We start from the raw sequence: 16,971 nt of genomic DNA, 5'->3' as shown, positions 1-16,971 counted from the left end.
GGTCCTACTATTCAACTAAAATACATCGAACGCAACCGCTAACCGCTAACAAAACGTGTCGCAATATCTGCAGAGCATGAGTAAAAATTCAGTGTAGTGATGCACCGATATAGGATTTTACCGATATACCGATTAACCGATATTGTGCCGATACCGATATTTTACGAAACTTAAAAATGATAAAGTATGCCACTCTTTGCTCACCAGTGAGTGTTCGTTTGATAAAAAAAGTATAAAATTCAAAGTGTTTATTTACACTACAGCCATATTTTACAGCACAATAATCAATGGAAATCAGCATCATGTGGAACGTGTGGAACTAACAAAGTTTAAGTAGCATTAATTTAACAAAAATTGTTTTCTAAAATATATTTAGTATTATTGAGCAATGATTTACTTCAATTGTATTTCTATTTCAATGAAATGTCTAAATATCGATATTATGGGCAAGAAAAATAGCGATACCGATAATTCTATTTTAAAGCCGATACGGCGATATCGTATCGGTGAATAACTAATTCAGGATGCTTCCCATTGGTGCAGTGAGTAATCATTAGAGGTTGACGCATGGACTACAAAGCAAATGGGGGTTATAACCGCGCAATATTTTCCATCTTGAGCTTGCAAACATAGCGAATGCGTGTTTAACGAGGAAAAAGAGAGGAGGAAGCAAATTTACGGTGCCTTAATTTCCTCACAAAAATAAAAAACTAAAAGCTTTCGCGGTCCCTGTAACAAGACCGCGAGATTAATGTAAAAAAAGTGGCTACATATGTCGATATAGGAGGCGAGAAAGTTTTGTCCTGTTTATTTAACTTCGAAACAGCATCATAAACGATGTCTAAAAATGAAAATTGCGTTTGCACAAAGCAATAGTATTGAGACTTTTCACGGACTTTGAAGGACATATTTTGAATAAAGTCAAGGACGAGTAATTAAGACATCGAATACACCCGAAGCACGACTAACGCAAAAAAATTACTAAACGCATTATCAAAATTAAAACCAAAAAGCTTTTTCAATGAATCAAGAACAAACGATGTTTTTTCTATCGAAAGCAGTTAATCTGATCTCACACAACATGCATGGTTTTCTTCTCATGAATGTTTCACTTTTACGATTTTCTTTTCTATTAAAATCCTTTCACATTGTCATGGGTGTACGTATGATATTAACGAAGTCATGTGACGCTAAAAAACACCATGTTTTTGTAGGTTACATCAAAGTTATGACATTTCAAATTACAATTTCACTTCCACTTTTGAAAAAGGAAATTATTGCGCCATCCGATATGTTAACAAAAAGTCGATGAAAACAGGTATTAAAAAATTAAAAAATGCAACGACTTTCGAAAATATCTTTACCAAATCGAGGACTCTGAATTATTTATTTTTAATTTAAGGATATTCTAAGGTAAAAGAGATTCTGAATTATTTTTTTTTAATTTAAGGATATCCTAAGGTAAAAGTTGTGTTCAGGAACTTCTTTCCATCTTGGTACTGTAAAATAGAAGTTTCAATTGTTTTTGCAAAAAGTAAACACAAATAAATAAAAATAGAACTACTAAGCAGGCTATAGGTAAGTACGCCAGGGTTAGGAGTGATCTACCGAGTTCTTATACAATTCAAGCTTATGTTATGAAAAAATCAGGACTAAATCAAAATACGCCTTACTTCTCGAGTAACATAAACGTTTTACATTGAAATTCCACTATCAGAGTCAATAGACGAATCCATATTAACTCACCGTGCCATCTGCTACAATCTGTGTAAGTCCGGGGTGTGAAGGTCCGGGGCTATAGCTCGCTGATGGGTGTCCAGTCATGTAAGATCTAAGCAAGGCGGGATTGTTCACGACTTGTTGTGTATAATGATTATTTTGTGGTATTGAAGCAACATTGGAAAACGACTGACGCACAGGAAGAGGTTCATTCAGCATGCTAAACAACAACAGGTTTATCTTATTGCAACTCTCATTCTCTGTTGTTTATTCTTGAATGAAGACAATGGCAACAATTAAAAAATCCTCCTGTAGTTGAATCGCTTACTTTTGATACTTGCTCATGGCCTGCAGGAAACTAACATTTATATCAGTCAATTCATCGTATTTTTTTTGGATCACTTGAATTTTATCAGCGATAAGTGGGGCCATCTTTCTACATGTTTCTACAAATAATAACGCAAATAGTGAGTAACTTTAAGAAAGTATAACAGATTAAAAATGCATCAAAAAAGAATTGATGACACACGCGAAGTCTCATTCCATAAATTTCTTAGCTGTTCAAAATCAAACTTTTCAAAATCCAACAACTGTATGAAACAATAGAGTCTGAAAGTGTTTATTTCTGGAGTAGAAAATTGAGTGTAATGAAAGTAAATAAACGGCTATTATGACATCAAAACCAACCTTCCAATTCTATTAATGTTTCTTCATCATCGTCCTCTTCTTCAACATTAGCGTTCTTCAACATCACTAAGCATTGTTTTATTTTTTCCTAAGGAAAAAAAATAAACTCGTTTTAACAAACAGTTCAACCGATTAAAACCATTAATCCTGTTGTAAAAATTTAAATTGCATGGAGTATACAAAGTTTGCGAATTTCACGAGACACTTCGTACCAAACACAAGAAAAATTGCTAATTAAGACTCAAACAAGGTTTACATGCAAATTTCAAAAAATGTAAATGTTGATTGACCATTTTACTTACTTCATCAATTGCAACTGGTTGGGTAATCGATGCAGATGCTATATAAATATCGACAATCGTAAAAAGACTCATCAAAATGTTTTGAAAAAAAGATATATTAATAAGTTATTGATTGGAGTTTTGTTAAATATACAGACAGATAACCTACCATCAAATCTTTTGATTGAATCTTGTTCAGAAAAGCTAACTTTTCGCTTATTTTTCAATACAAACACCATGAGCTTTGTTATAAAAGAAGAAAACGCTTCAAAAAGTATGTACCTTGCTTTGGATCCGGTGTCATGTTAGTTGTGACGAAGTTCGTTGGGAACAATCCAGATCTTCCATTGACTTCGCCTTTCCACCAGTTGGCATCACTACAAAATAAAACAGTAAAATAATCTAATGGCATTCATTCATTAAGTTTGAACAGCTTTTTGAAAGGTGAGTTCTCACAAATAACATACATGGTACATCTTTTTTAAACAAAAACTTGAGATATGGTATTTACAGTCTGAAACTGCACAATCTATGATGATCTCTATAGTCTGAAGCTAAACTATCTATGATGATCTTTACAGTCTGAAGCTGCACAATCTATGATGATCTTTATAGTCTGAAGCTAAACTATCTATGATGATCTTTACTCTCTGAAGCTGCACAATCTATGATGATCTCTATAGTCTGAAGCTAAACTATCTATGATGAATTGATCTTTACTGTCTGAAGCTAAACTATTTATGATGGTCTTTACAGTCTGAAGCTGCACAATCTATGATGATCTCTATAGTCTGAAGCTAAACTATTTATGATGGTCTTTACAGTCTGAAGCTGCACAATCTATGATGATCTACAGTCTGAAGCTAAACTATCTATGATGATCTTTACTGTCGGAAGCTAAACTATTTATGATGGTCTTTACAGTCTGAAGGTGCACAATCTATGATGATCTCTATAGTCTGAAGCTAAACTATCTATGATGATCTTTACTGTCTGAAGCTAAACTATTTATGATGGTCTTTACAGTCTAAAGCAGAACAATCCATTATGATCTTTATCGTCTGAAGCTAAACAATCCATGATGATCTTTATCGTGAAGCAAACAATCCATGATGATCTTCACAGTCTGATGCTGCAATTTATGATTATCTGCAAGTTTACATTAAACATTTACCTGTTATCTGTGACTATATAACATCGCTATTTTGAAGTTACTTGTTATCCTCTCCTGCATTAAATTCATATAATGACACTTTTGCACAGGCTGAAATAAATGACATGAGCAACATTATTTCCGTAAACATTCTTATAGTAAAGTTGAACAAACCATTGAATTATGATTGAGAAGTAGCTTGAACTGATGGATATAAACTTGGAGTTTTTGACTGAAATGAAAATGTGAAGTTTACAATCCAGTCATACTGGAATTATAGACATTATTATACTGGAGTTATAGACATTGTTATACTGAAGTTATAGACATTGTTATACTGGAGTTATAGACATTGTTATACTGGAGTTATAGACATTATCATACTGGAGTTATAGACATTATCATACTGGAGTTATAGACATTGTTATACTGGAGTTATAGACATTGTTATACTGGAGTTATAGACATTGTTATACTGGAGTTATAGACATTGTTATACTGGAGTTATAGACATTGTTATACTGGAGTTATAGACATTGTTATACTGAAGTTATAGACATTGTTATACTGGAGTTATAGACATTATTATACTGGAGTTATAGACATTATCATACTGGAGTTATAGACATTATTATACTGGAGTTATAGACATTGTTATACTGGAGTTATAGACATTGTTATACTGGAGTTATAGACATTATCATACTGGAGTTATAGACATTGTATACTGGAGTTATAGACATTGTTATACTGGAGTTATAGACATTGTTATACTGGAGTTATAGACATTGTTATACTGGAGTTATAGACATTGTTATACTGGAGTTATAGACATTGTTATACTGGAGTTATAGACATTAGAATACTGGAGTTATAGACATTGTTATACTGGAGTTATAGACATTGTTATACTGGAATAATAGACATTGTCAAATACAATACAATAATTCATACATAAAATATTCATTACTACAACAACTTTGGGAAGTAACATGTAAATACAACGCAATTCACACTTCATAAAAAGCACATATTTTATATTATAAGTGTCAATTGCTTTCTATAATAGTATTTTGCAGTCAAAAAATTCAAAGTAGAACAAAATTTACCTGACTTGAGTTGGCTTCATGCAAAGACATTTGAATGGCTGAAAAAATAAACATGAAAAACAAATGATACTTAGAATCAACTTAAATAAAAAAAACTAAAAAATTTTGTGGAAGCTAAGGATGTTAAAAACATAAATAAAAATAACTTTTAAACCCACCATCATTCAAACAATTCATGGATAAAAAATGAAAGTTTAAATGTTTCCACTAGCTCTAACCCAAACCTTAATCCCAAAACTAATGCCAACTCTAAACCTAAAGATAACTCACTACACCAAGTTAAAGATGACGTAGAAATAAAGACACGTACCTAAAGCTAAGTCATGCTCTTCTGCTGATGTGGCAGTTTCCTTTGCTGGCAGGGACGATAAAGTAATGTTGGCAGCTAGAGTTTGAGGAAATTCCTCTTTCTCTCTTTTCAATTCTTCATATAATGTTGGAATCAAACTATAAAAATAATCGATCCATGCAGAAGTATAAAACAATTTTGATGCAAACAATTTTAATAAATTATCTTTTGACAAAACAAAATACCTTAACTGTGGGTCATTCTTGAACATTTTTACCCATTCCTTAATCATGCCCTTCAATTTCAATGCTGCCAATCGGTGGATCTAAAAAAAAACATCAATGTTTACTATTATGGATAAATAATGATAAATATGATTTGGCAAAGAACATAATTAGAAATACAAGTGGTCTAGTTGCATAAAAAATACATTTGCAGCTCCAATTACAACAAAAACATGACAATTGTTTGCATGCAAACAAAAAAATTTGAAACAATCAAGGTTTGATTATTTTGAGTAAGATGTGCTGACTATAAGTTCATTGTTGATTACAATACAGTTTATTTAATATACAAATGATAGTATTCTATGTTTGTAAATTTAGATCGTTGGTTCAGCACTGCTTCAGAGTCAATAAGATGACACCACTAAGGTTGTGAAAGTCCAAGAATAACAAAAACAGTCCTTCTCAGGACTATACCAACCTGGTCAATCTACATTACAAACATGTAATGATGCTCGGTTCAAGCCATTTACTTGATAGTCTTCTACTTGATGAATCAACATAGTTGAATGTGCAGAGAAAATAAATTCAAAATAAACATAAATTCTACCTTTCTCAGGAGATTTCTTACTTCACCAACAAAGTCTCTTGAACATACTTCAGTATAAAAATGTTTTCCACAGTTGTTGACACAAGCATCAAGAAGCTATGAAATGAAAATTAAAGTTTTGAAAATGGCTACAATTCATTGTATGAATGCCAGGATGATAAACCACTAGCTCTCATTTTCACCTTTACTTGTATTATACCATGAATATATCAACACAATGCAATAAGTAAAACCCTGAAATAATAATTTTTTCCCAATACTAAATACAGTTTTAAAAATATTTTTATACTCTAAAAGCAATTGAAATGGTGGTCAAATTCATAACAATGACCATAAGAAGAAAATTCAAAATAATTGCTTCAATTTCAAATGGTTATAGAACCAACAGCTAACCGTAGTGCTTGTAAAGACACTTTTGGATTATGATTGTCAACTCTTTTCAAAATGGAATTCAAACCATCTTTAGGCCTAGAGAATACAAACATAAGACAGGGCCATTAAACTTCGTCATCATGACACAGGAAATATAATTTCGTCATTTTGACATAAGACAGTTTTACTTCACATAAATTCACAAAACAAGATTTTCACACACATATAAAAACACACACATTATTTTTTTCCCCGGTAGAAGTTTTAAAGCAAGATTTTAGACATAAAATTGAAAATGTATTTGAGAGTAAACTTTTGAGTATTATATTATAAAGAGTTTTTATTTTTACCCGGAGGAAGAACGTGAGACTCTGTCGCATACATTCATTATTTCTCTCCAATTCTCAGTAAGATTCCTTTCCGAAGTTGCTTTTTCTACGAACAAGACAATTAGTAACACAGACGATAAAAAGGTTAGAATATGAATCAGGTTACAAATATATGAACAAATCATTGTATCTGGTATTACACAACTCACCGACAATTTCGTCTAATGGCGAACTCTTTGAATAGAAAGGCATAGTATATAAACGAGAAAGTTCTTCTTTCTCTTTCTCTACGCTCTATTTTTTCTTCAACAAGCCGCAAAATGTAAATGTTCTAGTATTATTTAAAAGTAAAGCACAATTACATAATAAATACGCTCTCTTTTTTGCTCCGTTGAATTTGATTTTATTGATATGAGATAAAAATTACAATTACAACGTCAATAGAGTCCTTAAGTGTGACGTCACGTTACCATGGCGATAAAAAAATGCAGTTCTAAACAAAATATCTTATGCTAGCGCTTTGGACATTGTTTTGTTTTGTCTAAAGCTTTAATTATCCAGTGTAATCCCACAAAAGACAGTAAAAAAAAACAGGAAAGGTTAAAGGATCATCCAAGGGATCAACTTTCGTCGAAGAAGTGTAAAGGACGCGGGTCAAACGAGCAAAATGGTTTACTGTTTTGCTCCTACATGTGGCCATTCGTCGGAGGGCAACACTTGCAAGTTCTTCGCTTTTCCAAGCGCTACAAAGCAGAACGACGAGTACAAGAGATGGATCCGACTCATAAGGTATGAACTGATATTCAAAAAGAATTCCTTGATGGGTGAAAATTTGATGAATTACGTGATTTTAAGTGAGATTGTAGGTAGTTAACTGACAGTATATATTGGTTTTATTACTTTTATATTTGTTCGCTCTCAAAGCTCTTCTGTTGGTTTTGTACGTATCAGCTTGTGATTATTGTGAGAAGTACTTTACAATTATTTGAATGAGGTAAAATGAGATTAGTTTCAGTAAGATATTAAATGAAAGTCTGAACAATGTCAGAAGCCAGTGAAGGTAGATTATGAGAAGTATCTTGTGACAGAATTAATACCCCGAAAAAATAGAGAATGTCATAAAAATCTTTAGATATTACCTGATATCTGTAATTTTAATAGTTTTGAAGTCAGTTAGATGATGCCATTTTGATGATTTCAGCTTCCTCAATTGTTTAGTTATCACAACTTTACACCAAATGGGTGACTGTGAGTCACTAGGTCATATGTTGTTTTTCATGTACATTTAGGGATATATTTCTGGAAAAACATTGGAGAAGTGTTTTGGGACGCTCTGTTTGTGATTATTTCTTCGAAGCTCAGGGAAAGGTAAATGAATTTATGTGTATATTGTTGTTTGTGCTTGTTTAGTTGAGAAGTTTTAAGGTACTTTCATCAACGGTTTTCATGTTATATTTGTATGACGAAAATGCTCCTAAACAAATTAAATATCATCTTTTATGTTCAGGCTACTTCTCCAGAAGACATTAAGATTTGTATTAATTATAGATCTCAAGATGTGTTTTACAAATCCTCATTCCTTGAAGATGTCAGTTTTCATCCTTGTCTTCGCTTCAGAAGATGGGAGGTACGTAAGTGTGAATGTTGAATATGGATTGTCTCTGGTCGAAGTCGACATTATTCTTAATAGGACTAATAACAATTGTCTTTTTACATTGAACACTTTTCTTTCAATCTTGCACTAAAACTGCGTTTGAACGCGACTACTTCAAATGTCTGTGTATTTTAGTCTGAAAGAATTTTGTCATTCGTCCCCCCGGATGGTCCTTTTCGTTTAATATCATATAACGTGGCAACCGGGTGGGTGTTTTAGCAGTTATATTTTTATGATAAAATTGTCTATTTTGATGGTATTTTTTGTTTTTTTGTTTAGAGTAAATATGCTACCATTGTTTGCAAAGCCTCGTGTCTTGTTTCAAGAGGTTTATCAACTGTTGAAATTATGTTAAAATATTTTTTATTGATTGAAATAAATTAAAGTGTTTGATTTTGCTGCTTTTTAATTTGTGCGACTGTTCAAAACATTGATGCGGTGATCGTCTTTTACTTGGTTGTTTCAGGGTGGAAGTGGAACATTTGAATTGTTGATAAGTTCAAAACCAGTTATGGGTAAAAATGTATGTATTTATAATCATGTCAATTTATTAAACTGCTGTTGCATCTTCTTGCATTTACTGTATTAGCTTAAAGATATCACCTAAACTAGCCCATTTTTTTCATACGTGTTATCTCAAAGCATTTTGTATAAAACTAACTATATCGTCCTAACCTAATCATACCAAGTCAAATATTGTATACATTAACTTTTTCAAAGTGTTTTCACTCTTTGTTTCCTTATTTTATTTAGATCGAGAATGTTGACGTGACTGTTCCATTTCCTAAACAAGTTCTCAACCTTAACTTGTCTACAAACGGTAAAAACGCTCATAAACTATTAAACATTACAGTCTGATGTTTCATTGCTCTTCATTGACGTTTCCCATCAACATTTATGACTTGTGTTCCATGTTTTCAGTTGGTACCTATACATTTGATCCAATCGAAAAGGAGCTTTCATGGGAGGTAGGTTCATGAGGAAATTCTCACCATCACGTGGTTATATGAATCTAACGTTGCATTAAACAATTTGGATCGGTAAAACACAATCTCAGACATCGTCACCTATCATTAAAGGAAATGTAAGTAAAATGTGTTTTTCTTTTAATTTTTGCCGTCTCAGTTGATTTACAGACGTCTTGCCATGTGTTTCAAGAAAATATTTTCAAATTTTTTGCATTCAAATCAAGATCTCCCGTCACAACATTTTTTGCTCACGAAGTAAAGTAAGGTCGATCTTCCCAGTAACCATTCCTTGGTCACAAAGTAAGGTCGATCTTCACTGGTCGCTATCACTGTGGTTATATTCTTAAATTGTATTCTCTTTTCTGGTAATTGATACTATCCTCTTCCACTTTGTATTCACCTTTAAAGATCTTGATTTCCTAACATAGTGTTAAACAACGTGGTGATGGAGAATCGCTCTGATCTTTTATGAAACTGCTCGTTTCATTTCGTCTTATGTTACTTGTCGTCAGATTCTTGCTGTGTGTTGGTTTCTGTAGTTTACTGCTTCTTATCATAATCTTTGTTTATTTTCTGTTTTTTTTTTATGAAAAGAATTAATGCATATCTCCATAATCTTTTATTTTCTTCTTTGTAACTAATTTCCATTGTTTATATTTCAGATATCTTTAAAAAGGATGTTCCACCTTCAAGAAACACCAACTGAATTCGTAAGTGGTTTTACTGAGTAACGTATATGAAAACCAGTTATAATTGGATGATATACTAAAATAATTCCCAAACCAAACGTTTCTAATGATACAAAGTTAACATAACTTCCTCTGATACATTTATTTATCAATTCTCCTTAATCATAAACATGCAACAGCTCAAAATGAAAATTATCAGAAATTTTAGAAACCTGTTCCCTTTCTGCTTTTCATCGGTAGCATTCTTTCTTTTGCTAATTCTTCAAAATATATTCATTTGCCGCTTTGGATATGAAAAGTCGGTAGACTGGATGTACATGAGAGGTTGGGACACAGTTTGCATGGTTTGATGTGTATGTAGGGTTACACTTTGCATAGTTTGGATGCAGTAATACATATGTGTTAATTTTGTAATGGTTTGTTGTGTAAGTGGAGTAACAATGATGATTGATGTATACATAAGGGTACACTGCATGATTTGTTGTGTATGTAGGGGGTACACTTTTGAATGTGGTTTGATGTAGCAGTACACTTTGCATGGTTTGTTGTGTATGAAGTACACTTTGGTAATGGTTTGTTGTGTATGTAGGGGTACACTTCTTTGCACGGTTTGTTGTACAAATTGGTGTTCATTTTTAATCTACGATGAATTTGGAGTCCAATTTATGTTATAATTAACCATGTTCTCGAACCAGAACTATTGTCAAGATTTATCCCATTTATTTACAAGAACTATAAAAAGCCCCTGAGAAAATTGAATTTTAATTTAAGATCAAATCTAAAATAAATTATGAGAAAATTTCTTACCTGTTTATTTATTTCCGACCGTTTTTTAATTTATCTTGACAAACGAAGATACTTTTGAACTATCTATTTAATTATCAACACTATAGTCACAAAAATTATGTTCAAAACGAAAGGACTTAAAATATCGAAAAACTGTAAAGTTTTTAAAATGTGAAGAAAGCGTCATATTTTTCCACCAAGTTGTTATGTCAAAATTGCGTAAATTCTATCATTTGTTGTTTAATTGTTACCATTGCATTTTTACTCATATTTTCATTGTTTTAATATCTTAAAGCTTTAATAATCGTATAGAAGTCAGTAGTTAACATGAAAGTGCATTTTACCCTTTTAACATTATAAGAGAAATTCGTAGCTATTTTTCTCTGGTGAGTCATAGGCATATTTACTGTCAAAATTTCAACCTGGGTTGTTGATAACTAACCACAGTTGCATACACTTCTTTATTTAATTTGAACAATAGCATTTTGATCATAGTCTCTTATGGCTAAATTCAGTCCTAAATTTTCATCGTCTTTTTTCTTTCATTTTTTTTTTCTAACAGAAGTAAAAATGTTGAAAAAAATTAAGTTATTGCAGCACTTGAAAACAAGAGAATTACGTGTAAGTTTTTTCAATCCTGGGTGGGGTGTATTGTCAATATGAAAAAAACGCGACACATTCATAGTTTGAATTTTCATGATCTTCTCCAAACTCATCGAAGTTCTATGTACAAATCCTCCGATGATACGTATAACAGTGAACAATTTTACTAGGAAAAATATAAAAAATATAAATGCGATAACTATACAGTAATTTCATGGAATTGGGAGTTTTTTTGTTGCGTTTTTAAACACAAATAATCCACATGTCGTTGGGACTAAATCTCGTTGAGAACAAGTTTTCAAGATTGTCTATGACGAGTGAATAGACCTTCATATAGTTATGCGTCACGTGAATTTATTTGTTCAAATGAAATGGATTTGATGTTTATTTTATTAGCCACTGCTTGGTCTATTCCATTCAATCAGCATATCCAAATTAGTAATTTTTCTCGTAATACTTTTTATTTTCTACAGTTATGAAACGTTTAATAATTTGTTAATAGACAAGCGTTTACAAAGCGATTGCAAGAACGAGTAAGAAAGCATAGAGAAAATGAATGATCATTTATCTTCTATAAGAGCTCACCATAGACTCATATTGGCAGCGGTTTTCCAATAATAGATCATATGGCTAAAATATGATGAAAAATGCGATAAAGAGAAAGTAAATTCCAGTTTAATGGTTTAGAAAAAGAAATATTTATCTTTTCTGTTTCGCTGTTTGAACGAAATTTATGGTGATGTATCTGATGAATAACCGACTGTTTTTTTGTGTTTCCTCTGATGTACTTGTCTCTAATGTTCTCACACCAAAGACACATTCGTCTCACACCAAAGACAAATTATTCGCGTCTGAAATTTAATCTACGCCCTTTCAAAGCTCCACCAATCTCCGCCATTAAGGGTCACCAGGTCACTATATCGTGCTGTGATCTTCTCAAATTTAGAAAATTTATGTAGGTATGAGAACTTGCAAAACAAGTCATTCTTGTTGTTTTGATCCTTGTAGTCAGACGGTAGTAAAAACGCTGAAGACGTCAATAGTATTTAATTACTTGAAGACCGGAGAATTTTTTGTAAGTTTTGCAGACTTAGTTGTATTGTACTTTCATCAATAGTGAATATTAAAAACCAACTGCTCTAAAACGTTAGGTTGAATTTTGCGGAATTTTTCATTCATTAGAAAATTCATTGTGTCAAAAATTGAATGTGATCACATAAAGCCTGTCTTTCTTCCTTATTTATATGTCTATTTTCCGAGTACAAATCTTCAGATTATATTTTTAACAGGATAGTTCTTTGCAACTCACCTGAATCAAAGTGAAGATTATTTAGGCAATAACAATTCAAACTTAAACCATTTCATAATAATTGGTGTATTTCTTGTACAGTTTTTATTCTCCAGTCAAATGCAGAATTTCGTTTTCCATAAAACAAGGCAATAACATAGGTTTTTACTTTGTTAACGTGTATACATGACAAGTGTGGTATTATATACTTGGCAGGAAGAGCACACGAATGCAAGTTTTCTTATGAAAAAGAATATGCTTGGAAATGACTTCAATACTAAGAGTTATAGGCTGATAAGTTTATTTCATAAAGGTAAAGCATCTTATTGATGAGAATTAGAAGAATCAACCTTTTGAGATAGTTTATCATTAACCAATTATCTATGCTGTATTTTTGCAATCTCGAATAGATTAAATGCAACTTTTATCAAATGAATATCTTTTGAAGCTTCCAAAGATTTAATCATGCGCATTTTCCGTATACTATCTAACTAAGGCCAACAGATTATAAGAATTTAATTCTTGGTGCGTCTTGTGATTCTCTTTTGACACAGATTCATCGCGCTGTAGACCTGAACTTTGTGGTTTATAATAAGTTTGTCATGTAAGTTGCAATTTACAATGCATTGTGACGTGTGGGTACCTCTCTATTTGGAAGGTACATACGAATTAAGATTGGACTGCACTGAGGGTTTTGTACTACGAGACATTTTAAAATTTTTGATCCTGGTCAACCTCATATACTCTCTATATTAAAAAAATGGTACTTTATTTTGTTTGGTTTTTCTTCCTCTAGAAAATGATTACTTATCACAAATTCCGTCAATAAAAGGAGGATTCTTTCAAAGCAATGTTTCGGTATTGACGCATGTTTGTTTATGCATGTGTAGTTTTGCTCAAATATTTATTAGACACGAGTTAGAGCAAATGTCCCAATTTATATATATATATTTATACATAAAAGATAAAAGTTTCTCCGGATTACAAAAATCTGGACACATTTGAAGTTTGATTGAATTTTCATGATCTACAAACTCATCGGAGTTACTTCTATGTACAAATCCTCCGATGATACGTATAATAATGAGCAATTCTATCGGGAAAAATAAAAAAATATAAATGGGATTACTATACAGTACTTCCATGGAATTGGGAGTTTTTTTGTTGCGTTTTTAACCACAATGAGACGTATATATCACAATTACGGTTTAAAAGTATTACATGTGGTATTGTGATATAAAGTATGTATTAGCAATAGAGGAAATAGCCAATCCTACACTTACTCAAACGCGCTACTTAAACTTACGCACTTAACTTTATAATTACGTAAAACTACTCAAATTTCAAGTATAATGACATCATGGCAACGTGTTCTCCCGTTCTTCAAAATGTGTCTGGCACTGGCTCGTACGTTTCAGAATATCGGAGAGTCGTGTTTATTATTTAGTATCTTGTACCTTTTATTTTTAGTCATTAATTTACGAATTCAACGACACAAGACTGACAAGAGCATATTGTTTTGGTCAGGGGCGTAACTGTTGGGGAAATGTGGGGGTGTGACACCCCCAATTGTTGAAAACAGTGTTTTTGCAGGGCATATTGCCGTCAAGTGGCAGGGCAGTGTTCAGGAAGTAGAAAAATTGACATACCATCGAAAACAACTAATTGATTACTGGGCGGAAATAATTGATCATGGATAAGATGAGAAGCGTTGGTAAAGATAAAAATAGGAAAGATACAATACATTCGAATCCCAATGAAATTGCTTAGAGTGATTTGGCACACTTTGCATGCAATATGAAAACGTCGATGTAATGCTTTTTCGAAAAGAAGTTAAGAGAAGTAAGAATACAAGAATAAGAAAACAATTTTGCGAAACCAAGAAGCCATAAAGATCCTTTTAGACATCGCAAGAACATTGGCACGTCAACAGCTAGCTTTCAGAGGGCATAATGAAAAGCAAGAGGGAAACTTTATCCAAATATCAAATCTTGTTGCCAGGCATAACCCTAGACTTCAACAACATTTGCAGGAAATGGTTGGACGCAACATTCCATACATCCCATGGAGTTCAACAACATTTGCAGAAAATGGTTGGACGCAACATTCCATACATCCCACGTCAAGGCCATAGGTATGTGTCAAATGCACATCATTAAACATTGCCGTATAAATTACTTAGGCATTAACTATATCTTTTTAAATATTTTTAAGATTTAATGTACATGTTTTTTTCTTCCATTAATATATTTAATAAATCTAAACTAATTTTATTTTCTTTATATTTATATACATCTTTGTGTTTTATAACTTTTACCATTATGTATAATTACTATATATATTATTTTTCTTAAGGTGCGTTTAAATTATCTTTTGTTTTATACAATGTTTTTTCAAAATCCTTCAAAGCACCTTCTATATTATAACTAGTTTTTTACAACATAGAATAAAATTTCTAATCTTTTTTAATAGATCTTTAAGATTCATATATAATAGTAAATTTTTTATTTCTTCAACTGGACCCAATTGTTATAATAAGTACAGTCGATATCTTTATCCCACTCAAGGATTTTATATACTTCACCAAATAATCTATCATCAAAAATCATCTTTGTCTTTCTATTTTTCATATCTCTAACAGGGTGTTTTAATTGTATACCCCTCCTACTAGCTAAACGTATTATATAATAGTTATACATACTAACATTTTTTTTATTAATTAATTTATGTTTAATCATAGTACTAACAACCTTATAAAATCATTTGTCAATTTCTCAACATATTCAAAAGTTAACAACTAATTTTATTATAAACCATTTTTTTCCTTTGAATGAACTGGATCTTTGACATTTCCAAATCTCTGGTATCCATTCATTAACTATTTTATATGAGTGAACAGAACCACAGTGCAACAAACATTCATTTTATTGTTATCTGAAATAATTTCTGATTTTTGCAACATAAGTATGTCTTAACAGAACTATTAATATAACTATCACATATCTTTTTATTAAAAGCAACAATTTATATAACCAAAAACTTTCTAACTCTTTATGAATCAATTTATTACAATATATAATATAATATAATATAATATTATATCTTTTAAGTAGTTTTATATAATAAATATCCAAATATAATACCAATCCAAACTATCATTGTAATAGATTGATAATTTTCATATTCTTAGATTCTTTGTAAAAGTCATTTAACGAAATTTAAATGTTAACTGTTGTAATGTATTGTTTTTACTTTTCATGCATCTAAAGCTTTATTTGTAAGTTCTATATCATTATCAGCATATTGAAGTTCTTTGTCTTAGCTGTTGAATTTATCATGCTGCTTGACTTCATTTTCATAGAATGCCTCTTTAGCCTTAGATAGGTCCTCTATAGCCTTGTTGTACTTTTTTAATTTCCAGCATAACCGTTTTTATCAAGTTTATAAATAGCCAGCCTGCTAGGGAAAAACCTAACTGTTAACAACCTCCTAAAGATGTTGATAATCCACTAGTAATAACACATATATATTTATACAGATTTAACTTGGATTTTCAGGAATCCATTTTTGTCTTGAGTATATTTAACTAGCATTGTTGATGCTGTAAAGCAATAACTAGTTTAGCAAAATCTTTGATACAGTTTGTGTCTGTTAATTTTGACCTAGTAGTTTTAGACGCCATAGAAAGACCTACAGCAGTTGTTGTCACAAGCACTGAATCAAAAGCTTCTATTCATAAATTGTTTCTTAGTCATAGTATTACTCATATATAATAGGAAATATTTTATTCAAATGAGTCTAAATTATAATTTTTATTTTTGTATCAAAACATGTTTTTCACCAGTTGTTTCTTCTCTCGCTTTTATCGTTTGTTAATTTTCTGTCTTTTATCATCTTTCCGTGTAATAGAGGCTAGCAATAGCGGTTATCATTCCAACTGCTCAAATAAGAACTGTAATATTCAGCTATATCCTCAATTTTCTTTTATTTTCTAATTCAATCCTATCTCGCATCTTTTTTTTTCTTTAGAAGCTTTCTGATATAGCAGCCAAGCGTTTCCCAGCTTCGACTCTCTAGCAGGGTCTTTTTCTTTTCTTAAATTGTAGTTATCTTTAGGTTTTTTTCAGACATGTTATATATAATACTGTAGATTTTGTTCACAGATAACTCACAGATAACTTATAGATAACTCACAGATAACTCACAGATA

General features: G+C 31.5%; 2 protein-coding genes and 1 long non-coding RNA gene across 3 annotated transcripts; 2 read left to right on the top strand and 1 right to left on the bottom strand.

Moving 5' to 3' along the window:
• Nucleotides 1-1,355: 1,355 nt before the first annotated feature.
• On the bottom strand, nucleotides 1,356-7,537 carry LOC124435154 (signal transducing adapter molecule 1-like). Its single transcript, XM_046985103.1, has 15 exons — nucleotides 6,983-7,537; nucleotides 6,795-6,879; nucleotides 6,459-6,540; nucleotides 6,073-6,168; nucleotides 5,484-5,563; nucleotides 5,260-5,396; nucleotides 4,950-4,987; nucleotides 4,027-4,072; nucleotides 3,862-3,874; nucleotides 2,970-3,064; nucleotides 2,709-2,746; nucleotides 2,407-2,494; nucleotides 2,048-2,165; nucleotides 1,747-1,939; nucleotides 1,356-1,499 (listed from the first exon to the last, which is right to left on the bottom strand). Exons 1-15 carry the CDS (start codon nucleotides 7,023-7,025, stop codon nucleotides 1,446-1,448), a joined length of 1,206 nt encoding a protein of 401 aa, XP_046841059.1. The 5' UTR covers nucleotides 7,026-7,537; the 3' UTR covers nucleotides 1,356-1,445.
• On the top strand, nucleotides 7,464-9,770 carry LOC124435153 (AP-3 complex subunit mu-2-like). Its single transcript, XM_046985102.1, has 8 exons — nucleotides 7,464-7,562; nucleotides 8,184-8,198; nucleotides 8,281-8,400; nucleotides 8,563-8,633; nucleotides 8,707-8,755; nucleotides 8,894-8,950; nucleotides 9,181-9,247; nucleotides 9,349-9,770. The coding sequence occupies exons 1-8, from the start codon at nucleotides 7,464-7,466 to the stop codon at nucleotides 9,405-9,407; spliced, it is 537 nt and encodes a 178-aa protein (XP_046841058.1). The 3' UTR covers nucleotides 9,408-9,770.
• Nucleotides 9,771-11,382: 1,612 nt separating this feature from the next.
• LOC124434869 lies at nucleotides 11,383-14,261 on the top strand. The gene is made up of 4 exons (XR_006944928.1): nucleotides 11,383-11,491; nucleotides 12,482-12,548; nucleotides 12,978-13,074; nucleotides 14,232-14,261. It is a non-coding gene; the product is annotated as an uncharacterized LOC124434869 (long non-coding RNA).
• Nucleotides 14,262-16,971: the final 2,710 nt, after the last annotated feature.

The sequence above is a fragment of the Xenia sp. Carnegie-2017 genome, unplaced genomic scaffold (genome assembly GCF_021976095.1).
Source record: "Xenia sp. Carnegie-2017 unplaced genomic scaffold, XeniaSp_v1 HiC_scaffold_14, whole genome shotgun sequence".
Taxonomy (NCBI): Eukaryota; Metazoa; Cnidaria; class Anthozoa; order Malacalcyonacea; family Xeniidae; genus Xenia; species Xenia sp. Carnegie-2017.
This window is presented reverse-complemented; position numbering and strand designations above follow the sequence as displayed.

Excerpts from the sequence above, each read along its gene's own strand:
- LOC124435154 (XM_046985103.1), bottom strand. The coding sequence starts at position 7,025 with ATGCCTTTCTATTCAAAGAGTTCGCCATTAGACGAAATTGTCG. Across the intron at positions 5,564-6,072 it reads TAAGAAATCTCCTGAGAAAG|ATCCACCGATTGGCAGCATT; the intron begins GTAGAATTTATG and ends GTTTTTTTTTAG. Across the intron at positions 4,988-5,259 it reads AGAGCATGACTTAGCTTTAG|CCATTCAAATGTCTTTGCAT; the intron begins GTACGTGTCTTT and ends TTATTTTTTCAG.
- LOC124435153 (XM_046985102.1), top strand. The coding sequence starts at position 7,464 with ATGTGGCCATTCGTCGGAGGGCAACACTTGCAAGTTCTTCGCTTTTCC. Across the intron at positions 8,401-8,562 it reads TTCGCTTCAGAAGATGGGAG|TCTGAAAGAATTTTGTCATT; the intron begins GTACGTAAGTGT and ends TGTGTATTTTAG. Across the intron at positions 8,634-8,706 it reads TCATATAACGTGGCAACCGG|AGTAAATATGCTACCATTGT; the intron begins GTGGGTGTTTTA and ends TTTTTTGTTTAG.